This window comes from Diabrotica undecimpunctata, chromosome 4 (genome assembly GCF_040954645.1).
Source record: "Diabrotica undecimpunctata isolate CICGRU chromosome 4, icDiaUnde3, whole genome shotgun sequence".
Taxonomy (NCBI): domain Eukaryota; kingdom Metazoa; phylum Arthropoda; class Insecta; order Coleoptera; family Chrysomelidae; genus Diabrotica; species Diabrotica undecimpunctata.
Genome location: NC_092806.1, coordinates 78,134,105 through 78,161,846, shown reverse-complemented (window position 1 = coordinate 78,161,846; position 27,742 = coordinate 78,134,105). Strand labels below are relative to the sequence as shown.

General features: G+C 34.5%; 1 protein-coding gene across 2 annotated transcripts in view; it reads right to left on the bottom strand.

Moving 5' to 3' along the window:
• Patsas (palmitoyltransferase Patsas) overlaps nt 1-27,742 on the bottom strand; it is a 113,599-nt gene that overhangs the window by 73,244 nt on the left and 12,613 nt on the right. For both annotated transcript variants that reach the window (XM_072529810.1, XM_072529809.1), the window contains exons 2-3: nt 25,460-25,668; nt 8,240-8,571 (exon numbers count right to left, since the gene is read on the bottom strand). In XM_072529810.1, the coding sequence (XP_072385911.1) occupies nt 8,240-8,571; nt 25,460-25,668 (541 nt within the window). The remainder of the gene's footprint in view (nt 1-8,239; nt 8,572-25,459; nt 25,669-27,742) is intronic.

Sequence of the window (27,742 nt, the reverse complement as noted above, 5' to 3'; positions counted from 1 at the left end):
CCCAGTGACCATAAAGAAAGAGACAAAAGTAGGAACTTGTGTACCTGTGACATCCATAATTCGTCAGGCGACAACATCTGATAATTCCAACGACAAATTCGACCAAATGGTTGCAGTTGCAGGACAGTCTCTAAATCAGATGGAGAAAAGGAAATTAAGGGAATTTCTGCGGCAGTATCGTGATATTTTCGTACCGAAAGGAGGAAAGACGGGAAGAACTACCGTTGTTAAGCATAAAATTGATACTGGTAATGCTAAGCCAATTCGTCAAACAGCTCGACGATTACCACAGGCGAAGAGAGAGGAAGCTGAAACGATTGTTCAGGAAATGAAGAAAGACGGGGTGATAGAACCTTCTACGAGTCCATGGGTCTCTCCGGTGGTCCTGGTTAAGAAGAAAGACGGAACGACGAGGTTCTGTGTGGATTACCGTTTGCTGAACAACGTTACCAAGAAAGATAGTTATCCTCTGCCTCGGATCGATGACACATTGGACACATTGGCTGGAAGTAAATTGTTTTCTACTTTAGATTTGAAGTCTGGATACTGGCAGGTAGAAATGGACCCAGTCGATAAAGAAAAGACAGCCTTCACCACAGGATCTGGATTGTGGCAATTCAACGTTATGCCATTTGGACTTTGTAATGCTCCTGCGACATTTGAGAGGCTTATGGAAAATGTGTTGAGAGGGTTATCTTGGAAAACATGCCTGGTTTATTTAGATGACATAATCGTCTTGGGGGAGACATTCGAAGATCATTTGAGGAATTTAGAAAACGTTTTTAATCGACTTAAAGCTGCCCAATTGATGCTAAACCCCAAGAAGTGCCAGCTATTTCAAGGTAAAGTCAATTATCTGGGTCATATAGTCAGTAAAGAAGGAGTGGCCGTGGATAAGGGAAAAATCGATTCCATTAAGGAATGGCCAAAACCAACTGACAAACATCAAGTGAGAAGTTTTCTTGGACTATGTACTTACTACCGGAGGTTTATTAAGAAGTTTGCAGATATCGCTAAGCCATTAACGCGACTTACAGAGGAAGCAAGAGAATACCGCTGGGATATAGACTGCCAAAATGCCTTTGAAACGTTGAAAAAGCATTTAATAACAGCACCAATTTTGGGGTATCCACTGCCAGAAGGAGAGTTCATCTTAGATACGGATGCAAGTAATGTGGGAATTGGAGGAGTGCTGTCTCAGATTCAAGGAGGACAGGAACAAGTCCTCGGATATTTTAGTAAAGTTCTTTCAAAACCTGAGCGGAATTATTGCGTCACGAGAAGAGAACTTCTAGCAGTAGTTAAATCAGTAGAGCACTTCTATCAATACATCTATGGCAGAAAGTTTCTAATCCGAACCGACCATGCCACCCTTAAGTGGTTGATGCAGTTTAAGAATCCAGAGGGTCAGATAGCCAGGTGGATCGAACGACTCCAAGAATACGATTTTAAGATTGAGCACCGGGCCGGAGTTATCCACAGAAACGCTGATTCTCTTTCCAGAAGGCCATGCTCAGCAGAGTGTTCCCACTGCAACAAAACGAAATCCAAGGAAGCAGCAGTGCTAAGAACGACGATTGTCAACAACGACTGGACGCCTACTAAGATCAGGGAAGAACAAGAGAGAGATCCAGTTATACAAAAAATCCGAAAATGGAAAGAGGAAAACCGTCGACCACCTTGGCAGGAAATATCAAACCTATGCTCAGTAGTTAAGACGTATTGGGCCCAGTGGGACTCATTTATCATCGAAGATGGCTTGCTTAAACGAGTCCTGGAAAATGATGATGGTTCAGAGAAGAGAAGACAGTTGGTGATCCCAAAGAGCAGAATAGCCGAAGTACTTCGTCAGTTACACGACAGTCCATCGGGAGGGCATTTTGGTGTAAGGAAAACCCTTCAGCGAATTCGGGAACGGTTTTATTGGATGAACAGTTCCGACGACGTAAAAGACTGGTGTAAGAAATGTACTATTGGTGCTACGAGTAACGGGCCTCACCGAAAAAGGAGAGCTCCTATGAGACAATATAATGTTGGAAGCCCGTTTGAAAGAATAGCTTTGGACATCGCTGGGCCATTTCCAGAAAGTGAAAATGGAGGCAAGTACATGCTGGTAGTAATGGATTACTTTACTAAGTGGGTCGAGATTTACGCACTTCTTGACCAGAAGGCCGCTACCGTTGCAGATAAGTTGATCCAAGAATATATCAGCCGATTTGGAGTGCCTTTGGAGATACATAGTGACCAAGGCAGGAACTTCGAAAGCGATCTATTCCAAGGAATATGTGATAGACTAGGCATGAAGAAAACAAGAACTACCGCGTATCATCCGCAATCGGATGGTATGGTAGAACGAATGAATAGGACAGTTGGCAAGTATTTGACAAAGATGGTGTCCGATCATCAGCGAGACTGGGACCAATACCTTCCGTTCTTCACAATGGCCTACAGATCTGCTGTTAACGAATCAACAGGCCAGACACCAGCCAAAGTCCTATTCGGACGCGAAATGCGACTACCTTGTGATCTCGAGTTTGGATGTAAACCTGGAGAAGATGTAGCAGGTGAAGATTATGTGATCGAATTACGAAGAAGAATGGACGATGTACATGAGTTGGTCCGTTCCCACCTTCAGATCGCTAGCGACAGAATGAAGAAACGGTACGATACACAAGCCGAAAAGGGTTGCTTTAAGAAGAACGACAAAGTATGGCTGTATAATCCCAAGAAGCGAAAAGGTTGTTCTCCCAAATTGCAGCAGTTTTGGGAAGGTCCATACCTCATTATGGAGAAGATCAACGATGTCATCTACCGAATAAGCAAGATTCCAAGGGGAAAGCCGATGATAGTACACCATAACCGGTTGGCGTCTTTCGAAGGTGACCACGACGTAGATGAAGAAGTGGAAGTAAACCAAGTCCAAGACGTGTCTGACCTCACGTTTGAGGAATTCATGGGTGCCTATGGAGGTACCGGTAAAGCAAGACATGGTGTTACCACTGAAGAAAAGCAAGATCTACTCGCGCTCCCCGATGACTACTCGCTGGCCCTTACCATCCCGGCCAGTATCAAAGACGCACCAGGGTTGGCATCCGTCTTTCGAAGGAAGTTTGGTCGAGTTGCAGAACTTCAATGCCAGGTGCCAGCTCCCGGTAAAACCTTGAAACTCCAAGATGCATCACGTTACCTTTTCTACCTGGTAACAAAAGACACTGCCCGTGACCAACCTACCTACCGAGATGTGTGGGAAGCCTTACTTCAATTGAGAGAGCACGTACTAGAGTCCGACGTGCAAAAGTTAGCCATGCCAAAGTTGGAGTGCCGCCAATTAGATTGGAGGGTTATCCGAAATATGGTGGAGGAGATCTTCAAAGACACCGAAGTCCAGGTGTTAGTCTGTTGCAATCCGCTAAGTACCTGGTGCGGCGAGAAAACCGTCCCTTGTCATTTTTATACAACTGGAAGTTGTAAAAGAGGGTCCAGTTGCCGATACCAGCATACCGTTCCAGTTCTAGTCCCGACAAGGTTCCAGGAGGAACCATCTTTTGAGAGGGGGGCAATGTTACGTAAAAATATGAGTCATAGTTTTAACCTGTAAACATGTTTTTATTCTAATATGTTTTAGAATTTACGAGAGACTTCGATTTACCTGAGCGACCTTCCAGAACCGATGCGAGGGAAATCCAGTTTGCCTTTACCGTTTCGCCATCGAAGGTTTTAGAGTTTTCGAGATAACGGCACTGGTATATAATAACGGAACTTTATTTGGAAGGGACAGTTAATTCTCAAGACCCGCGCTCGCGAATTTGTTACGTACGGATATAATAAATTATTGTCAGATAAGTTAATATAAATAAAGAAATAAATTAAATCCGTAAGTGTTATAAATATTGAACCTTTTAATAAATTCACAACAATATATATATTCAGGGATTCTACAGTATTCACTGCCTTCCCTCGCTCAACCGTTTCAAGCTCTCTCTTTTGTCCAATTCTCCATCGTTTAGGCCTCTCTTACTCATGGCGCCGGTCTACTTCGTTCCTCCAGGATTTTTAATATATATATGTATTTATATATAATATATAATATATATATATATATATATATATATATATATATATATATTATCAATAATATATTTACATTTATATTAATTATATATAACACACATTCCAAACAGTGAATACCCTAACAAACGCTACTACTGAAATTTCTAACGCACACCAGATAAAATTTCACTGAACAAAACTGGTTCCGTTTAAAACATGGCTGATTCCGTCAGAAACAAGCAGAGTGGGCATTCTGATTGTTTTATTATTCTGGGACCATACCAATATGATTCCCCTTCACAGACATGCCCTGTCTAAGTGTCTCCCAATACCTCTTATCCTTTTTGTTACCTTACTCTCGTTTTTACGTGTATGTTTTTTAACTGTTTATCAGTCAGTTTCGTACATCATAGCGGATAGTGTGTTATGCTGATCCTCGTCTGTAGTAGAATACTACATGTGCACCTTGGGTAACGCTAAATGGGCTCACATATATTGGCGGTCAGACAATCTTAGTATCTCCTGACCTCGACACACAGAAACATGACTCAAAACTTACCAACAAGCTCTTTTCATAGCTCTTCTAGTAGAAAAATCGGACCTTGAGTTCGAATTTGTCACATTAATAAAGATAATTTAACACATAATGTATCACATTAATATACAAATTTAACTTGTTTATTGTTTAATGTAATCTCATAAATGTGTCGAAATGCCATGTGCTAAATAAAAAAATTAATAATCATAGCGGATCATATGGCAACTTTATAAAATTTTTCTTTTAGCTTCATTGGAAACTTTCTGTTACAAAACACATCACTCACCTCCTTCAAATTAGTTCAGCTTTACTGTCCTCATCTACTTATTTGTCACTCTGTAATACCACAGATTAACAGACCATGTGTTCTGTTAATCTGTGGTAATACCAATTCTAGATCCCCAAAAACTATCACTTTTTATGATCACTTTACTTGTCATAGTTATCGTCTTATTTGTGGCAGTAACAACTTCTTTACTTTAAATGAGAGCGTTATATATGGGCTTCTGTTTTAGAAAAAATATCCAAAAAATCACAAATTAAGGCATTTTTTCAACAAAAAAGTTCAAATAACTCGAAAAGGAAGTATTTTTCGAACAAGTACCAGGAAAGAACAAGTATTTACTTCGATGATATACGTCTAACAAAATTTTACTCTAAGCGATTCTCGGAAATTATTTTTTTGTTATAAGTAATTTGTTAATACCAATTTCTGGCCTACTAGAAATAATAAAAAAAAATTGAAATTGAAAAAATATATAGAATCGAATAAAAAAGATTTGGTACAGCAGAAATGCAAAAAAAATCGCCCACCAGGGGGATACGACGGTTAAATATAGCGCAGATTTGAAGGGGAAACAATACGAGGACATGTCTATGTCTGCTCCTATAATGCCATTTTGATAACAATGGTCTGCGTTTCAAATTTTTTTTGTGAGGTCAAGAGTTCTATAGATGATTTTATTTACACTGTCCAACAATTAAAAAGATTATTATTTCAAATATTTTAAAAGTTCGTTGACGTCGTATTATTTTTTCGCTGGTTATAGTTAGAAAATGTATATATTTTTTGAAATATAAATAATCAAAAGCAAAAATAAAATATTTTAACAAGAAAAACTTTTTATTGAAATTAAGTAACATAAAACAAAAAGAGAAATCAAACGATTTCTACCTAGCGAAACCGAAGCAGTGGCTATACCGTTCTGACGAGGCCTCAGGAGGTCGAAATACGTATCAGCGGTTGTCGCTGCCCTGTATCAAAACAAAAATCTAATACCGTCATTGTGTCTAATACCGTCATTATGTAAGTAACATAAATTTATGTTCTACAAAGTCCCAAATAATAAGATAATTAGCCTGCAAAAATTAAATAAAAAATTCTATTATTTTGTTGGACCTCCTCTTAAACGAATTAAGCTTTTTACTCTATTAGGCATACTCTTAATTAAGGCATTCAAACAATTTTGATCCAAAGTTGTACATACATGCTTCACATCTTCACTTAACTGTTGAAGAGTATTCACAGGATTATCTATCACATTTAGTTGTCGTGTTATAGCGGCCCAAACATGTTCCATGCAGTTTATATTTGGTGAGCGAGCTGGATACTCTATGCACGGTAGGGACGGGCATTGTCCTCAATAAGTACAAAACTTTCTTCGATTGCACCTTCAAATGTTTCCATAATTGGTTCTACAACCATTATCTCTATATCTTTGACAAATATCACCCCACACGCAAATAGAGCCTCATCCAAAAGCAGTTGTAGGCACCCTAAAATTTCATTTTACCTCTCTCCTCGTTCCCTCCAAACCAAAATACAACCATCGGAATTTTGTATACGAAATCTAGACTCATCTGTAAATAAACAATTTCACCATTCGTTGATTGTCCAGTTGCAGTGTTCTTCAGCCTATAGTCTTCTCAATCCGCGATGTTCCCTGGATAGTACTGGATAAGATGAACATCTTTTGGTTCTTAAGCCAGTCATATGCAACCTTCTTCTAACGGTTTGGTTTATAATTATTCTTTCAGTGGTGTTACGCAATGTTCTGTTGATGCGAGAAGCTTTATATATTGAGTTCCGTCTAGCAATAATTCGCATATATCGGTCATCAACAGGCGTTGTCGCCCTTCACCATGAACATATGAGGCTACACTATTTGTGACATAACGATACCAAGCTCTATGTGAAAACACTTCATGAAAACCCCAAACATTGCATTAACCCTGCGTTGATCCACCTCACAATATGTTACATTTGGGCAATATCTAAACGTCTTCGAGGTATAGTTTATACTATATAATATATATTAATATATACTATATAATATATATATATATATATATATATATATATATATATTAATAAAAATACTCCACTATTTAAAACAACCGAACCGTGTTAATATCAAATGAAAATATACGACTTTAATATTCATTTTTTGCTGACGATAGTAAAAAAAGAAGAAACAGATTACCACAATAACAAAACTTATTTTATTGAGTTTCAAATTGATAACAAAGTCGAGGTATTAATATTATTTTAATAATTATATTAAACTTATACACACTCCGACTATTTCTGGCATAAAATACTACTTTGATCCTTATCAATGGTTGAGCATTGTACATATTTAGAACAATTTGCTCAATCAAGTTAGATTTTTTTCTATCTCAAATTTAAAAAAATATATATTATTTAAATAAGGAGCATAGCTAATTTTGTTACAAAGGAACTATATTCATGTGAAATGTATGGTATATACAAATTAAAATACAGAAATACTTATTTCAGTGAATATAAGACTTTTGATTATGGTTTCATGTAAATTTCATTCCTAGAAAATGAACTTTTCTTTTCTTCCACTAGTCATAGATCAATAGTGGCAACAGTTGGCAATAGTGGACGAGGAAAAATATGGCAACTGTGTAAGAGCGTGATGTGATGGTAGGAGGTGAGGAATGCTTGTCACATACACTAAGTTACACTCAGTTACAGGTTGTTTGCACCCTGTTTGTACGTAAAAAGTATCTTGCATATGGTATGGTGTTAAAATTGGTGATCAAGATCCGAATTTTGCAGCTCATATCTGTTGCCAATCATGTGTTAAAACTTCAGCATGTATGCCTATAAGGATGCACTTTCTCATCTCACATTTGGACTACTTGCCTGAAAACTGAGTGGTTTATAGTAAAGAGCAATGGAAACGCTTTTATCTTTATATTTAAGTAAAGGAATATAGGTACCAGGGCCGCTGGGATGTGAATTTGCTTGCAGACTCTGGCGTCTTACGAGGAACGTTACAAATAAAAAACACGTCAGAAAGTTTCAAAATGATAATGTATTAACGAATAACTCTTGTAAAAAGGTACCTTTGAAATGAATAGCTAAGTTGTGTATATTATTTTAAAATGTAAATCTATTTTCAACAATAACCAAAATAATAATTCTTGTACTTAAAATATAAAAGATCATTTATAAAAGTACCGACCTCAAACAAGACGCAGGCCTGTGTAATCCCTATCGCAGTTGCAGACGAAACATCAGGAACAATTTCGAAGCACGGTCTATAAACCTCGATTTACAAGCCTTTTTAATTTAATATGATATAATAGTTATAAAAACAGTAACAATATAATACTTACTTTTTCGCAAAGTAATTTTACGCATGTTAAATTTCCTGATAAACAAGCTAAATGTAAAGGCGTTGATCCGAAGTGATCTGGCTTTTGAAGATTACTACCAGAATACATTAACAATCTTATTAAGTCGGCATGTCCTTTATAAGCTGCCCAGTGGAGAGCAGTGTCACCATTAATATCCATTAAATCGTTTGAAGCTCCCATACCTAACAAAAAGGCAGCCGTTGCCGTTCTTCCAAACATGCAAGCTGTCATTAACGGCGTCAGTCCTTTAAAATCTGCTGCATTTACAGCTACACCTGCCTGTAATAAAACTTGAACTGCTGCTGTGTGACCTGTAATATTTTTAATTAAAATTATTTATAATTTTTAAGTTTACAAATATTATCTCTGAATATTATATTTATACGAAATTAAACCACAATTGGTTGTATTCAAAATTAATTTTTGTTTTTGACGTTTCGATTTCCAATCCGGAAATCGTTTTCAAAAATTATTTTTGAAACGATTTCCGGTGTAACTCCATAAAATTTTTACTCTAGCCCCCTGAGACCCAGAGTATTTTTTTAAACATTTTCATACTATTTTGGGATTTTAATTGCTAGTTAATATGCAATGGAAAATCTTACTTTTCTTAATGTCATATATATATATATATATATATATATATATATATATATTGTCATATATATATATATATATAAATATATATATATATACATATATATATATATCTATATATATATATATATATATATATATATATATATATATATATATATATATATATATATATATATTATATACACACCGACAAAATCAACGGAACACCTTAACAATGGGTCATGTTAAAGTAGAAACCCTCAATTTAGAAGAGTAGTATCATAGTTTAAACGCGGAATATCCTCAAATTTAAATGTACACAGCGGCCCTCGAAAACTGCCTGTTTTCTCGATTGCAATTTGCGTTTCCTCATAAGAAATTACAGAATATACAAAGTAGTATATTTATTTGTGCTTCTCTATAGTAGACTTGACCAGAAGTTGTCGAACAGTGTAGCCAATTCTTGTTCACAAGTAGTAATTATGGTCATACAAAACCTGTATTCCTCCATGCAGCGATTATTACCGTCATAAAAATACAAAAAACCTGATTTTCAATAGTAAAAATTAAGCACAAAATTGTAATGAAATAAATTTTATTTATATGTTCCGTTTCGTTACATATTTAAATTTATAAAATAAAAATCGATATTTTAAAACAATATTTTTCAATCGTTTGGCAACTTTGGAATTAGCGACGGAACCCCGTTTCAATTCAGATCCACAGAAAACCGTCAAACTAGTTTTTGTCGAGCGAGTGCCCATCAACAATAGGTTATTTACATTGGCGTATCTGAGAGTAGGGTATTTTATGCGATAAGTTTGTGTTATTGATAAAACGTGTTATTGATAATACGAGTGTTATAGTTTGTCGTTTTATAGTAAATGTTTAGTTATATTCTGTGATTATTTGGTTTGAGTTTTATTGGAGTTGGACGAAAAACCGAGTTGTTCCAAGAGAAGACTGCAAAATTCTGATGTTGATTCCAAAAATGAATTGCCGCAAAAGAGACGGAAAATGTTAACGTCCGAAGAGAAGGTAATAATACGAAACGTTTATGAAGCAATTGTCGGCAGAAAAATGGAATTAAATGTTAGCCAAGTGGTCGACATTTGTAGCAGTTTAACAAAAGTATCCGTTAGCTGTATTTATCGTGTACTTAAAAATACATCGGAAAATAAAAAGCAAGAAAAAGGTAAAACTAGAGGTAGGAAAAGCATTGTTTTGGATGACGAGACAAGGAATATTATACGTCGAAAAATTCATTCATTTTATTTTCGGAATGAAATTCCAACACTGAAAAATATTTCTCAAGAGCTCGAAAACGATGACTCCTTACCCAAGATATCTCGTAGAGTCTTAACCAGGACCATGCGTGAAATGAACTTTCGATATGTAAAACTCAACAGAAAAAGTATGCTATTAGAAAAAAATAAAATTATTGTGCGGAGAAGAAAATATTTAGAAGAAATACGCAAAATTCGCAGCACTGGACGCAAAATATGTTATTTGGATGAAACCTGGATTAACCAAGGTTGGAAAAGGTCATACAGTTGGAACATTTTGGCAAGATTTAAATGTCAAAAGTAAACGCGAAGCATTTATAGAAGGCTGATATACAGGACTAAAAGCTCCATCAGGAAAGGGACGGCGTTTAATCGTCACCCATATAGGAAGTGATACAGGGTTTCTTGATGATGGTTTTCTTCAATTTGAGTTGAAAAAAACAGGTGATTATTAAAGAAATTGAAAGGGAGGATTCAAGAATGGCTTACAGAAAAGGGGATTGCATACAAAGAATCAATGCTCAAAATTTAGCTCCTTGACATTGCACGGTTAAGGCAAATTAAATATCTTACATATGCTGTAGATGAAACTGCAAAAGATTATGGTGTCAAAGTTCTGCGTCTACCACCTTATCATTGCGAACTTAATCCCATTGAACTTATCTGGGAGCAAGTGAAAGGAGATGTAGCACGCAATAACAAAACGTTCAAATTAAACGAAATTAAGAAACTTTTGATTCAAGCAATTCTCCATGTAACTCCAGCGAAATGGGCTAAATGTATAGGCCACATAATTAAAGAAGTTATATTATTGTTATAGTTATATTATTTAAGAATATCGATGTAATAATATTGTTGCTAGACAGGTCAGTGTCATTTTATACCGGGTGTAACAATCATACTGTGTTTTTTCCTTAAAGTTCGGAATAACCTGTGGAATATTCTAGCATATATAAAATATTGAAATTAAAACTCAATTATAGCCTTATGCTTTCTTAACATTTTCTTTTTTGGTTCATTTGCTTGTGTTGGATAATAAAAAAGTTAGGTACTTTAACAACTAGCCATGTTTTTAATCAATAAATGTTCATTTTCTGCTTAGTTTCACCGGCATATTTAAAGGAACAATCATAAAATCTGAATATTTTCTCTCTAGTCTATATATTTTTAATATTGTTTAGATAATATCATAATACGAATGTTGGTGAAGTATTTTGAATTTATATTACAATGGTAGTATAATATGAAACCTGCTTAAGAAGAAATAAAACACAAAGATGTCAAACTCAAACAAAATACGGATTTTAAACACATTAACTTTATTGTACAGTTTAAACTTAAATTGGTTTTTTATGCATTTTTTTTTGGTTTTAATAGCGTGTGTTTTCCCCACGAGCCCTTACAACTGCAGTTATTCATCTTCTCATACTTCTGATAACGCTATCGATCAGTTGTTGAGGCAGTCTCTCCCATTCCTCAATCAAAGCAATTCTGACTTCCTCTTTATTTTGAATAGCAGGAACCCGTGCCCTAAGTTTTCTGCCCAGCATGTCCCACACATGGTCTATCGGGTTCAGGTCTGTGCAACAAGCTGGCCAATTTACCGTTGTTACACCTACTTGTAATAAGAAATCTCTTACAGAGCCTGCGACGTGTGGGCGCGCATTATCCTGCATTAAAATAAAATGTTCGTAAATATATGGTGCAAAAGGTACCACATGGTCTTGGAGAATATCTCTGATATACCTATCTGCTGTTAATGCTCCATTATCAATCACCACTAACTCTGTTCTTGCTCCCAAACATATACCGCCTCACACCATAATTGAACCTCCACCAAAAGGTACGGTCGTATTAAAATTGAAAGGGGCATTTCGTTCTCCTTGGCATCAATACAATCTTTCTCTACCGTCGATGTAATTTACACAGAAACGGCTCTCGTCCGTAAAGAGAATTTGACTCCAGTGGTTATCATTCCAATTTTGATGTACTCGACCAAATTGAAGTCGTGCTAAACGCTGGTGTCTCTGGAGTCTTGGAGCTTTTATTTGCACATATGACTTGAGACCGGTTTCTTTAAGTCTCCTTTTTACTGTGCGCTCACTTATGGTAGTTTCACGAACATTTTGCAACAGGTTTTTGGTTTGAACTGCCGTTTGACGTCTACTACGTACTGTTTACAACGTTATAAATCGATCATCTACAACCGTGGTTAAACGTTTTCTAGCTTGTCCCCTTCTTCTTACATACTCCCTGGTTTGTCTCCAACGACTTACATAACGATGGATGGTTGATGGTAATTTACCAAATATTCCAGCAACTTCCCTGTACGTTCGACCATTTTCGACCATTGTTACGCCCCTGGCAATATCAGTCGGTATTAAATCACCCATTTTTACTTACTTTTTGCCACGAAAAACAGACGTACGAAGAGAGAATAAAAGAAATATTACCGACCAAAGAAGATATAGAACACAAACATATCGATGAAATAAATATAAAATTTACTGAAACTCTAATGAAAGTGGGTAAAGAAATAGCACAGACAACAACAAAAACAGAAAGTTTCATATCCCAGGAAACAAAGATTCTTATGAACACAAGAAGAACATTACTAGAACAAGTGGACAGAAATAAAATGGAATACAAAAAAATAAACAAAACTATTAGAAAAAATATCAAGGAGTGTAAACGGAGAGTACAGGAAGAAAATATAGAGAAAACAATTAAAAAAATAGAAACATGAAGTGCTTAAAGGAGAACCTGGGAAACATACAAATTAATAGCATAAAGAACAAAGAAGGAGCGGAGACCAATAATATAAAAGAAATTTTACAGATAACGCACGAATATTATACAAATCCCTATAAAACAGAACAAAGACCAACCCAAGAAACCCGTAATCAGTTACAACTGAAAATAAAAAACGTTAACTCTGACCTACAACCAGAAATCAGTAAAAATGAAATAAAAAAGGCACTCAAAGAAATGAAGAATAACAAATCTCCTGGGAAAGACGGAATAACTCTAAATTTAGTAATTTTGAAAAACTTCTTTAACAAAAATAATTAAATTTATAAATAAGTTAGAATAGCGACCAGTTATAAATAAGCCTTAATGTCATGAATGCTAACTTACAATTTTCATTTTTGACAATTATATTGCCAAAAAATAAAATTTTGTAGATGTCTAAATAATGTAACAAGTAGGTATAAGGAATATTAAATTAAAATGTGATATTTTAATGAATAAACTATAGAGAAATAATATAATTATAAATTTTGCTTAAATTTTGAATTTCTGATCTTTTGTTTAAATTATTATCGCTTCTGCTAATACAAACCATTTCCAAAAAAGTCCTTTTGAATTTATTACTTTCATTACATAAAATTGTAATATATGTATATATATATATATATATATATATATATATATATATATATATATATATAAATATATATATATATATATATATATATATATATATTTATATATATATATATATATATATATATTTATATATATATATATATATATTTATATATATATATATATATATATATATATATATATATATATATATATATAAATATATATATATATATATAAATATATATATATATATATATATATATATATATATATATATATATATATATATGACATTGGGTCTATCTGTTACCAAAATAGACTTAAACATAAGAAAGAAAACACTACAATAAATACTCATATTTTAGCCATCTTTTATTAATTATTATTTTTATACACAGAACAATGTATTAGAACTTAGTTTTTTGTATGAAACTGTAAAAAATAATTTCGGTTCCATGTACTACATAAAAATATCTTACATTTTATACAAAATGCTGTTGTAGTATTTTTACAATTGACTTTTCTGCATCTATTTTGTTTATCAGCATAGTTCACTAAATGTTAATCATTATGAAGACGTTTAACTTCGGTAGGTATGCGTTGAATTTCGACTCTTCGATTTTTATGTTTTGGCTCCAGGTCTTCGTAGTCGCCACAGGTCTCAGAATCGGAAGACTGAGTGTTGTCCAAAATCATTTGTTCTCACATTTATAATTTTAATAATTTCAGTGGAGGAATGTTTTTGGCTGGTACATGTTTTTCCTTTTGTACTGCTCTGTATTGACACCAAGAGTTGCAAACTGCTATATCTAGCATGTGGTTGATGAAACGAATTATCCACTTTTTTGAACGTGCTCGTGCCGGACGGACTGCCAATATTCTGTCAACAAGGTCAACTCCAACCATGAACTGATTTTAGTTCTTGATCACCTCCGGTCTATTACCCATTTCGTATTCCTTTTTACGTTTTGACCATCTCCTGCATTGATCTGGGTTGTTATTAGCATGATATGTTTACAGAATCGTAACAGGTTTGTTGTCTAACCAGCGAGTTATGGCAATGCTTCCATCGCCTCGAACCTTCGTTTCAGATGTACCTCTTGGATTTTTCATGAACTGTTTTTCTGCAGAAAAGATACAATTCCGAGGGACTCTCTTGTTTACAATCATGCATGTTGTGTGGAAACCTCATTCTAGTAATACATCAGCAAGTTTTATTGTCGTAAAATAGCGATTGAAGTAAATGTGATGACCAGGAACAAGACTTTCACACGAACTACGAATTGCTACTATATTTCTATGCTGTAAGCTCTAAGAATGTTAAATCACTGTACAAAAATCTAAATACCAACAGGATTTGGTTTTCCTGGGCAGTATTGACGAATTCCGTAATTATCAGTGAAAGGTATTATCATTTGATCTATACTTATATCATCAGATCTCATTTGAGCATGACAACCATTTAATATACTGTTTAACAGAAGTAAGACTTCCCAAATTTTGTTTACTCTTTGTTGATCATCGATTTTATTATCAAAATAACCTTTAGAGATGTTCTGGTTATAAAAAATCGGGTTTGCGTCATAGCATTTTTGACGATTGGGACACCATACTTTCTCGACCAATACATTCTAATTTTAGGGAGCTCTATAGCATTCATAACGAATAGGACACCAATAAATGTTTTTAACTCTTTACTTGTCAATTTCAGCTCTGTTCCTTTTTTCAAGGTATGTTCTATTTGTTGCTACAGTCATAGTTTCCAATATACAATCATCAATATATTGCTTAAAAAAAATTTCAGGAGTTTAACTGACAATCCACATCTTTATACCTTGGCTGGTAAAGGGGTCTTTCTAGGGGAGAGAAATTACCGGTCCATACATCAGTCAAAACTGGTAGTGGTACTGGAGTACCATTACGGCGACCTCCACTACGTCTTACTCTTTTTCTGGCACCACGACTACAACCTAATCTAATAGATCTACGAGACGTACATGTTTCTTGTGTTAGTGACGATGAGATGGATAATACTGACTCGTATGGAAAGGTCACTGCCGACCGGGCAAACCTTATTAAACACAGCCTAATCGAGGATTTGGATAGAGCTATCTTGTCCACCTACAGCAGCCAGGTAAAAGCACCCACGTTCAAATCGTGGACTTACTCGCGTGAGATCATCAGAGTAGTCTGTGATGACGATGGGGCGCTTGCATGGCTGGAAAAGGCTACAACTGATCTCAAACCGTGAGAGGAAGCATCACTGGCTGTTGTCAGTCAGGATAAGCTCCCAAAACTTACCAAAGCCTCTCTATGGATCCCGGAGGATGCTATTAGCACCTCTGATGACCCAAAAAGAGTACTGCGGAAGTTAACGGCGCAAAATCCAGACATGGCAGTTGCGAATCCAGACATGGTGCACCTTCCACCATGAGGTAAAAAAGCATCCCAAACGACACCGGTTTGTCTTGACACCTAAAAGAACCGAAACAATACCTTAGGCATGGGCAACGACGTCGGAAAAAATAAGGTTACTAATATTCAATGCAACTTCCAACACAAAAAGGTGGCAACGGCGACACTATGTCGTCGCCTGGATCTAACGGATGATGCAATAGCACTAATCCAAGAACCTTGGATAACTAAGACCAAAATAACTAGTGTTAGCAGTCTAAACGGTCAAATTTTCAGCTTACCAAGCAATCAACAACCGAGCAATATATGTTCAAAGACAAATCAGAGCTTCCCCCATGGCGCAGTTTTGCACCTCAGACGTAACTGCGGTTAAAGTGAAATGCCCATGGGAAAAGGGCAAAAATAAAGAGTTGATACTAGCATCAGTCTACCTACCCTCAGATGCAGCCTCCCTACCACCAACAAAAAAAATGGAAGATCTGGTAGACCATTGTCTCAGTCAGAAGGTAGAACTTATTATCGGCTGTGATTCGAACTCTCACTACTTAGACTGGGACAGCAGACAACGCTCGAGGTAAGTCTCTTTATGACTATATTATTATAAAAGATTTGTATATCTTAAATAGACACCGAACCTACCTTTATTAATGTTTGTAGCCAAACAGTCATAGGTATCACGCTGGCAACAGCTGAAATATCAAATAAAATTTAGAACTGGCAGGTATTGGAGGATACCTCTATGTCTGACCACCGCTGGCTAACCTATAATATTTGTCTGGAAAAAAGCCTTATCAAATCGCTCGACCCTAGAAGGACAGATATAGAACTCTAGAACCGACTCTTAGAAGATGCTCTACGAAATGAAAAGGTTTCAACTCCAGGAACTAATACAGAATTAGAAAGGTATACGGCATATATCCAAAACAAAATAAGCTATGCTTATAAAAAATCCTTTCCAATAAGGATGGTCCAGGAAAGTTGCAAAACCAACTCTTGGTGGTACACTAAATTGGAACACCTTAGGAAGATAGCAAGAACAACTTTTAATAGAGCAAAAAGCATCAAACTCAAAGAGGAATCGGGATTCTTATCAATCAAATCTCAGAGAGTGTAAAAAAGTCTGCAGACAAAGACAAAGAGCTGCTTGGAGGACCTTCTGTGAGGAAATCGAAGATTTCCCGCAGGCCTCTAGGCTACAAAAAAGCGCTCTCAAAGGACCCACATCGGCAGGTATACTAACGAAGGAAGATGGAAACAAAACTTCCAACCTTTGCGAAAGTGCTGAGGTCCTGATGAAAACACACTTTCCCGGTTCTAGTATCTCAACAGCACCAAACTGGATGGAAGAAGCAATCATACACTTAATAAACGACTGGCATCTCGTCAGAACAATGATTAATGAAGAAAAGGTAAAATGGGCCATATGTGCTTCACCCCTTTCAAATCACCAGGACCTGACGGCATATATCCAGCCCTACTACGGTGCGGACTGGATACCCTTCTGTCGCACCTTGTGGCCAAAGAGGCTCTGAGATGTATTTCTAGGAAGTGGAGAGAGGTACGTGTGGTCTTCATACCCAAACCAGGTAGGATGGACTACACCCTACCAAAGGCTTTTCGACCAATTAGCCTAACATCCTTTCTGTTAAAAACAATGGAAAGGCTATGTGAGAGGTACATAAGGGATGAAGTTCTGGTCCATTACCCACTTCACCCAAATCAGCATGCATATACTTCGGGAAGATCTACCGATTCTACACTGCATCATGTAGTGGGAAAAATTGAAAGATCGCTGGTTAATAAAGAATCCACCCTAGGTATATTCATGACTAAATCTGCACATGCAAATATCCAATTGACTATTGAAGATACTGCAATTGAGAGTGTTAATAACTATAAATATTTAGGAACATGGATAACATCAGATGTAGACCAAACCAAAGAAATTAAGACACGCATTGAAATAGCACGTGCATCATTCATTAAACTTAAAAAGTTTCTTTGTTGTCGGGATATACGGTTAGAACTACGCCTGAGAATGCTTTGATGTTACGTGTTCTCTACTCTTCTTTATGGCTTGGAAGCGTGGATACTAAAACAAGTCCATCTGAATAAGTTGGCCGCCTTTGAATTTTGGTGTTACAGAAGAATCCTACGAATACCATGGATTCAAATAATGTCAAACGTGGAAGTAACTACATAGAAGGATAGGAAATGAGGCGGAAATAATATTAACTATCAAAAGACGAAAACGTGAGTACTTAGGACATGTAATGAGAGGGCAAAAATAGGCATTGTTACAACAAGGAAAGCGAAATGTGAGAAGACGAAGAATATCCTGGCTTAATAACTTAAGGGAGTGGTTTGAATGCAGTAGTGCAGAACTTTTTCGAGCGACAGTCAACAGAGTCCGCATAGCCATGATGATTTCCAACCTTCGATAGAAAATGGAACTTAAAGAAGAAGAAGGTATATTCATAGACATTGAGTGAGCGTTTGATAAAACCACATTTCCAACCATCACCCAATTCAGTATGCTCTCCAATAGAGCAATAAGCATAAATGTAGAAGACGTTTCTTTAAGAGGCATTATTACCAGGGGGTGTCCACAGGGAGGGGTGCTATCACCACTCCTCTGGAACATAGTCATAGATACCCTGGTTGACCAACTCAACAGCAACAGTTTCTACACACTAGGCTATGCAGACAATATTGCTGTCCTGCAAAGCGGTAAGTTTGAGAACACACTATGTGAGAGATTACAAGTTGCTCTTCGACTAATAGAAACATGGTGTAAGGATCACTCACTATCTATAAATCCTAAGAAAACAGAGATGGTCCTCTTTAACAAAAAAAAGAAGAATCACGGGCTTAATACCCCCAAGGATTAGGCCAATGCTAACTTACAGAGCTATTGCTTGAATACCAAAAGTGCCACAGGCAACTGCATAAATATAACAGGTGCCATGAAAACAACACCAACTGCTGCAATGGAGTTGATCATTGGCATCACGCCTCTAGATATATATGTCAAAGAGGTGGCGTTAGTGACAATGTTGCGACTGCGCTCAGTTGGTGCAAACCTTGATGTAGGAATGGGACAATTGAGAACTCGTTTCTGGCAGGGAGAGCTGGATGCGCTACCACTGCTACAGGCAGGCTGCGACTCAATTGAACCAAAGTTTGTCTTTAACAAGCCCTACAAAATCGAAACGAGACAGTATAGGGAGACAAACGTGGCAAATGCCTATTGCATATACACCGATGGCTCCAAAATGAAAGAAGGCTCAGGATGCGGGATATACTCCAGATCACTGAACCTAAGAATAAAGTGGGGTATGGGCAAAAATGCCAGCGTAGTTCTGACAGAACTGACTGGTATCTCCAGCCGCAAAAGAGATAACCCAAAAAGACTATAATGATCTGCACAGATAGCAGACAAGCGCTAGTAACCTTGAATAGACCACATGTTACATCAGGGTTAGTAATGGAGTGTCACGAGTCACTAACTCAGGCTTCGGATGGTAATACCATCATCCTTAGGTGGGATAAAGGCCACAATAGGAATAAAGATAATTGCTGACCAATTATCTAGGAAGGCCGCAGGCCTAAGACTCTTAGGACCTGGGGATCTTTTTGGTTGGTCAACTAAAACAATCGCGGAAATTGTCAAATATCACTCACATACGCAAACCGTAAGAAGATGGGAAGAAGGGCAAGGATGTAAACTTGCCAGGGTAACACTTAGTAACCTTGAAGAGTCAACATCAAAGTACTTGGGAATGACCAGGAAAAATCCACGTTTTACAGTTGGTTTTTTAACTGGTCATTGTCAAATAAGCAAACACCTCCACACACTGGGGCTGGCAGACACACCTCTATGTAGGAAGTGTGAACGAGAAGACGAAACTGTAGAGCATGTCCTATGTGAATGTCTGGAGTTATCGTATGGAGAAATGGCAGGATGCTCTACTCTACAGATACAGATACAGAATACTGACTCCGAGAGAATCTCTGAGGTTACTTCTGAGGTATCCGAGTTATCTGAAGAATTTATGTAGTCAGAATTGTGGTTATCTGATTTTGGCGGTACAAATAAAGGGTCTTCTTCATCGGAAATGTTTAGATCCGATTCGTAAAGAAGCTCTTGAAGTGTTGTTGAAAATCGTACAAAATTGTTAGTCTACATTGAGACCCTATGTAATACCTATATTACATAAAATAAAATTAACAATAAAGGATGAGGCCCCACGTAATACCTATATCATTTAAAACTATTACCTGCCTCATTCAAAATATGTCCTCGTGAATTTACAAAATAAAGATCGGGTAGCAAAAACTGATCATCTAGATACACAATACATATAAAAATATGTATAAAAAGTATACTTACGTCGTGAACGAGGACGGTAGGCCATGTTTCATGCTTCATTTGTTATACACTGTTTTAAACTAACATATTTCAGAGTTACTTATACACAGGTCTCCAACACTAAGAACGTAAAGTAGTTTTCTTTGGTATTAGTTGATAAGTTTAGAATAAATTACGTAAGATGGCGTCACTAGAAATGTTTGATTTTTATGTTGTATATATATGACACTACTAGGCCCCAGGACGCTAGAGTAAAATCAAAACGTTAAATTTTTTACTCTTGAGTAAAATTTTAACGTTAAATTTTTACGGTGTGTTAAAATTCTACTCTCTTTATTTAATGTTAGAAAAAATTTTAATCTAATAAGCATTTTTGTGTTGTTAAATGTGTGTCTTGAATCTATTAAATGTTTTGTATACTTATTCTGATTACTAATAAACAAAATCAACTTATACTACAGGACTCTCCATGGAATGCAGCAAAGGTTTTAAATACCGCATTGCATAATAGAATGGTTCAAAGAAGACAAGCATTATAAAAGAGCTTCTTTTATATGCTCTATTAAGAATTAAAATAGCCAACAGCATCTTCATTAAATGTTTATTTGTTAATTGCAACTTAAATACATTTTAATAGTAAACATAAGTGCACATTCATCTACGCACGATCACGTCTAGAGTTAATTTTCAGCTCTTGAAATGCAAAAACGTACATTTTTTATACCGGACGAAAAAGTACGACTTTACGCCCCCAAAACTAAAGCGTAATGTGCTGAATTTACGTCCAGTGTGTTAGGTGAAAAAATATAAAGATAGCAAAAAATAGTAAAAGGTTGAAGTAAAAGTACAATATAAAAAAATTATTAAAAATACCTTTTTTAATTTTGTTTTGTCAGATCAAAATTCAACCTAGCAGAATTATTGGCTTCTCATAGAGAGGTAAACAATTGTGAAGGTGGTAAATGAATTGGAAAAGCTTTGTAGCACACAGTGGTACTTAAAAATGACTTGTTTTATTTTTTCCTAAGCTACTACGGGCTAGTTGAGAGGCAAAAAATATTAAAAATCGAGCAGAGTCATGTGGTATTTCAAAATTTTCATTTGAATTAGCTAGCTTAATATTCGAGTTTCCGCTTAATAGCTTAATAATGACTTCCCACAAGGAGTAGTTAAGGGGTGAAAAATTACTAGGGTGATAATAAATTTGTAAAAACCTATCAAAACACTGATATTTCAAAAATATTTTTTTTTTAATTCTGCTGGCTCGAATATTTAGCTAGCGGGACCGTTTCCAAATAAGATTGCTTTAGTGGCGGAAAATTATCAGGGTGGTGAAAGTGTAGCAAAGACCAGAAAAATTTTTTATTCTAATTATAAGTAGAGTACAGTGAAATATTAAAAAAAATTTGCTATAAATTTTAACCTAACAGAATTATTGATTGATAGAGTACAGTAAAATTGTAAAAATAGATTTTTCTTCACCTTAAATTTTAACCTAAGAATTGCTGACTTTCCACATGGATTAGTTTGGGTGAACAATTATTAGGGTGGTAATAAATTTGGTCAAACCTAGCTAAACACTGTGGTATTTCAAAAATATTTTTTTTTCTAACTTCGCTGGCTCGAATATTAAGCTAGCAGGAATATTTCCAAATAAGATTGATATAGGGGTGCAAAATTAACAGGGTGGTTAGAGTTTAGTAAAAACTAAAAAAACACTTTTTTGTTTCGGTTATAAGTAGAGGATAGTGAATTTGAAAAAAAAAAAGAATTTCTCCCCTTAAATTTGAATATAACAGAATTATTGACTTTCCATAAGGGGTGGAAAATAACTAAGTCCGTAATAAATTCGTAAAAACCTAGCAGAACACTGTCTTATATCATAAATATTTTTTTTAAATTCTGCTAGTTTTAACCGTAAGCCAGCAAAATCGCTCCTCTTAAGGGTGGTTTGGTGGTAAAAAATTATTATGGTGGTTATAAGTTAGTGAAAAATTGGTGAAAAAATATGCTATAGGCAAAAAGTTTTTTTTTGAATTCTGCTTAGGTTAAACCTTAATCCAACAGAATCTCTCCCATTAAGGTTGCTTTGGTGGTGAAAAATTATTGGGGTGGTAATAAATTAGTAAAAAATGGCTGAAAAAATATGCCACAGACAAAAAAATTTTTTTTTCGGATTCTGCTAGCTTGAATCTTAAGCCAGCAGAAAAGCTCCCCTTAAGGCTGGTTTGGTGGTGAAAAAGTATTAGAGTAGTAATAGATTAGTAAGAAATTGGTGAAAAAATATTACGTAGGTTAAATTGGATTAAGGTCATTTGTCCCCTCTAGCTTAAGGGTCCTAATCAAGCCGCCAAAATCGAGGATTGCTATTCTTCTGATAATAGTAATAATGAATAACTATTTGTAAACACTGATACTAAAATTGTTTTCTTAAGTTTGTAAATAACTTTGTAATTTTTATCAATCTCCTTACTTTGATATGTTTAACAGAAGTAAAAAAAAAATGACAAAAATTAATATGTTTTCCCCCTTCGATTTTCCCCCTTCTAAGTAATAAATTTTATATATAACTATAAGCTTTACACACAATGGTGTCCATATATTTTTGTTTAACACCATTTTGTTCACATTCGAGTGCTACAATTTTATATTGTAGCGGTATAAGTTGCCTACCACATTGGGTATCACTTATAGGAGGTTAAAAGTGGGGACTGAGCAATTACTGGACTGGAAATAGGGTAAGCAAACAAACCGAAACGTTTGCGAACGGATACTCTTGGTTTGGGTGGAGAGCTGGGTCGTAAGTAAGTGAATAAAAGAAGGACTGGATAGGGTAACTACAAAGAAAGAAATCAAAAAATACTTACATAGATTTCCTGGGAAATAAAACACAAGAAGGCTCCTAAACTATTTGAAATGGACGCCGTTTAAAAGAATCCTCTTGCTGGATGGAAAGAAAGGGTTTTCTCTCCTAAAAAATATTAAAGGATGAAAATCTTTTTAAAAGAAATAATTCTACAACTCCTGGTTTAGAGAGAAACATTACATATTTATTATTACTTCACATCAACAGTTATTACAAATAATATTAACAAAATTTATCAACAAAACTTACAGTGGCGCTATTTGTAACAATTTACAATAAGCTCCAGACGTTGAGGACACTTACAGGAATTTAAATTATCATTAAAATAAAAATTTTAATAACAAAACAATTCAAATTTATGGTTATGTACCAATTGTCAAAAAAAGGATAATACTGACTGTTATATGTAGAAACGAAATATCAAACCTTTTTGAAATATTAATTTTAATTATTGTTAATTTCTTTAAAAGAATACTAATATGCCAACTAGCTAATTCATAAAGCTTATAATTCTATTTATATATAATTTTAGCTTGTCATGAAAGCAAAATTTTTTTTATTAATGAAAAATGTCATTTTTACTTTTTTAAATGAAAATTTTTAATAAAAAGTACCTTATATCACTCTAGCTGATATTTCCTTTAAGAAGTTTTTGGGATTAGAATTGGATCAAAAACACTGTCTCATACAAACTCTAAAGTGTCTGGGACGACCATGGAACACAACAAAATGGACAAGTCTTGGTAAGTTGGACAACTTATTCGGTCTTCAGATTATCCTGGATGACAACAAACTGCAATCTTCAAAACTCGTCCACTTAATTTCTTCTTAAAACCATGTGGACCTCTCAAATGGTTGGAAACGCCGTCTTACAAATCTCTCAGATAAAGCACAGCACAAAAAAAATCGGTGATTAACTCAACAAAAAGTACCAATTACCATTTTGAGCACAAATTCACCTTTCAAATTGAAATATTGCCTTGCCGGCTTTGAAGATTTCACCCGAAAGCTATCTAGTTCAAATACAACTTAACTTAAACTCCACACTGCTTCTGAGTTCCCAATGACAAAAAACAAATAACGAAGAACCATTATGAATTTTAAAAAAACCGGACTAAACAATGACTTGAATCCTATCGTGGTCTATTGCAGAGTGACATAATTCTTAAAAATCGTTCGCCTCCCCGCATAACTTTCTCACCAATCTAAGTGGATATTTATTTGACCCGCAATACTAAGCGGAATCAACATCAAAGAACTACCATCTCTGTTATATAAACAAACTTAAAACTATTATATTATTAATATCAGCGACCCAAACAGATTAAAAATATTTTTCGGTGTTTTAATACATACGAAAGGAAAATAGAAATGCTACAATATAAACCGGACAAGTTGTTTTGATCATTTGCTAACAAATAGCAATTTGGACATGTCAACTTTTGCCATAGTGCCTCAGTAATAATTATAGTTACAATTTTGATTGTTCGACCAATATGTATAAATCGTTGGACTTAAAACCTACTCTTAAGGAAACGCTCAACAACTCTACAGAGATCATGAAAACTATACTGTTTTTATAAACCACTCAGCACTACCACACGGTTTAATCTAATAGACATTAGTTAGAGTTATATAATTATTATTTGGTTGCCTTATTTGATATATGTATATCTAATATTAGCGTTCCTTTAGCAATGGCCATAGTTGTCGAATTATTTTATGTAAATAAATAAAAAAAATTATTGTAAAATATAAAAATTGTAAATTCATTTGCTAGTTTAATTTTAAAATTAATTTATTTTATTTAATTTACTGTAATTTTAAATAAAAATATTAATACGAAAACTTAAATATTGAAAAATAAGTATATATCTGATAATAATTACTAGACCATTCTAATTACAAGTAGGTAACTTTTATTTTAAATGCAACACATCCCACTCGAAAAAATTGTTCTCTAAATATTCCACTATTGGACATTTTCACAAATCAGGGGAGAAACTTAACAAGCACCTAAATATCATTTTTTAACATAGAATAGATTAACTTATATAAATGTAAAATGTATATCCCAAAATTTAACGTTAAAATTTTACTCTAGAATAAAATTATAACGTTAAAATTTTACTCTAGATTAAAACTATAATGTTACACCGGATTGGAAATAGAAACGTCAAAAACAAAAAGTGCTAAATTTAATTCTAATTAAAATGAATTGTAGTTTAATCCCACTTAAATACAATATTTAACTTCAATGGGCCACAAGAAAATGATTTCTGAATCTGTTTAAATATTATCATACTGACCTTTTCGACAAGCCCAGTGTATCGGTCGAGGTCCTTGAGTGCCGAGACAAGGAAGATCTATTGGGGCACCTTTATCGACAATATAACGCATAATTTCAACATTACCATCAAGGGCTGCCCAATGGGCAGGCGTATACCCCCATTCGTCTCTTGCTCGCAGAACTTCGCAACCTGATTTTTCGACATACTCAACTATCTCTGACAGCTCACTAAAAGAAAAAACGTTTTTACTGTTACATTATAATCTGAAGCATAGAAGATTAAAATAAAACCACAAGGAAAATGAATTTCCTGTGGTCGGCTGTAGGGTAATTTCACGTCAAATATGCAAAGTTAGTCGGTCGATCCCTCTTGATTTAGCTTAAATTTTACAGGCATATTCTATACTACAAAATATAATAATTTACCAAATTTCAAACCTGTAGATCCAAAATTGCAGTCTATATCTTATGTAATTCAATTAAAAAAAAATGTTTCCGTATTTTATCACTTTGTCTTACATAGCGGGCTCTAGATGCTCAAAAAAATATCTAAAACTCTCTACAATTTTCTGCTGAATACGATCCCGGTATTAAAGTTAGTCTAATTATCAATGAAAATTTTAAAAATCCTTTTTTTCTTAAAATATCATATCTTAAAAACATATCTTTTTTTTTCTTTTAAAATTGAAAAACGATTAAAAAGTATATACTTTAAAGTAAAAATAAGCACAGTCTTTATATCAGAGGATGAAATGGTATTACATTCACTTGAATTGCCAAATTCCCAATCTTTTCCGAAATTTTATGTCTTTTTTGACAGTTTTCTGCAATTTTTTATTATTTTTTAACTCAAATATCATTTTGAATACAGATTTGGATTCCCCACAAAATTTTACAGAAAAAAAGTATTTTAATATGATTTTTTAGCAAGTAATTAGATGTCTTCAGTCTTGCAATTTTTATAAATTGTAATTTATTAGTTGTAACTTACTACACCTGTAAAATAATACAAAATAAATTACTAAAACTCTATATTTATTTAATCTTTTTCCTGAAATTTTAATTTACATGCAAGATTTAAGTATGCATCCTGGAAAAAGGCCAAAAATACTAAAAAAGAGTTATTAATATTTATCTTAATATAAAAGACTAGGGATGGGAAAAACCTACCGGTTTTAACCGAAAACCGGTTTTTGTACTTTGCAATAACCGGTTTTATCGGTTATTTTTTTGTCCCGGTTATAACCGGTTTTTATTTTTAAAGTAAAAACCGGTTATTAGGTTTTTACCGTGATTACGATTAGGTTAGGTATTATTTTGGATACCAATCATAATTATTATTCACAAGTAATTATTCCATAAAAACCATAATTCAAATTTTATTTTATTTTATAAATACAGAAACAAACTGAAAGTGCAAACTCACATCAGTCAGAAACAATTAAGTTTTATTATAATATTTCGTTGAAAAGGTATTTGTAGCCGTAATATTTACATAAGAAGCGATCTGGTACATCATCTATTTTTCACACTTGACTCTTGACATTGAAAGTGGGAGAATGGCTTTTTCTAATTACCAAAAATAATGTTCTGACTATGAATATCGAATTACCGATTACGAATACGAATTTCCAAGGATTTCCCTACATTTTAAAAACGATACACCCATACAGGAAGTATTAAATGAGTTAAAATGTATCTGTTATACAAATATACAAACGTGTTAAAAGTAATACAATATAAATTTTTTTGATGGTAGTAAAAATGAAAGATGAATTGCATTATCCAATTTATTTTTAAGTAAAATATTTATGTTGATATTATTTTTTTTAAATCCCATTTGAAAGAGTCTGGGAAATTTTTTATAAGTTGAAATGGTTGGGGTGGGGAATTTTTTGGGTTTGGGAGGAGAGGAAAATTGGTGGGTATTTTAGAAGATTATATTTTTAAATGGTAAATTAAATTTGCATCAATAATTAAATACAATAATTACATATTATATTCTACTGTCATAATATATTCAATGACAATAGAACCTGAATTATTTTAGCGCTCTCTGTTGAGCAGTAGTATATTAATTTTGGTTTACTGTTCTCTACATCTGACTACTGAAATTTTATCGCCTTTCGATAAGGCCACAAAGGAGATTTCGGGTTCCCAGTACATTACTGCTAGACATGTTATCTCCCTTGTGTCTATTATCGAAAGATCTTTAAAAAACCTCAAGCCAAACCTCAGTACAGCCCAAAAGTTATGCCAAAAGCTTATAACTAGCCTTTAAGAGAGGGGCACTAAGCTTTTA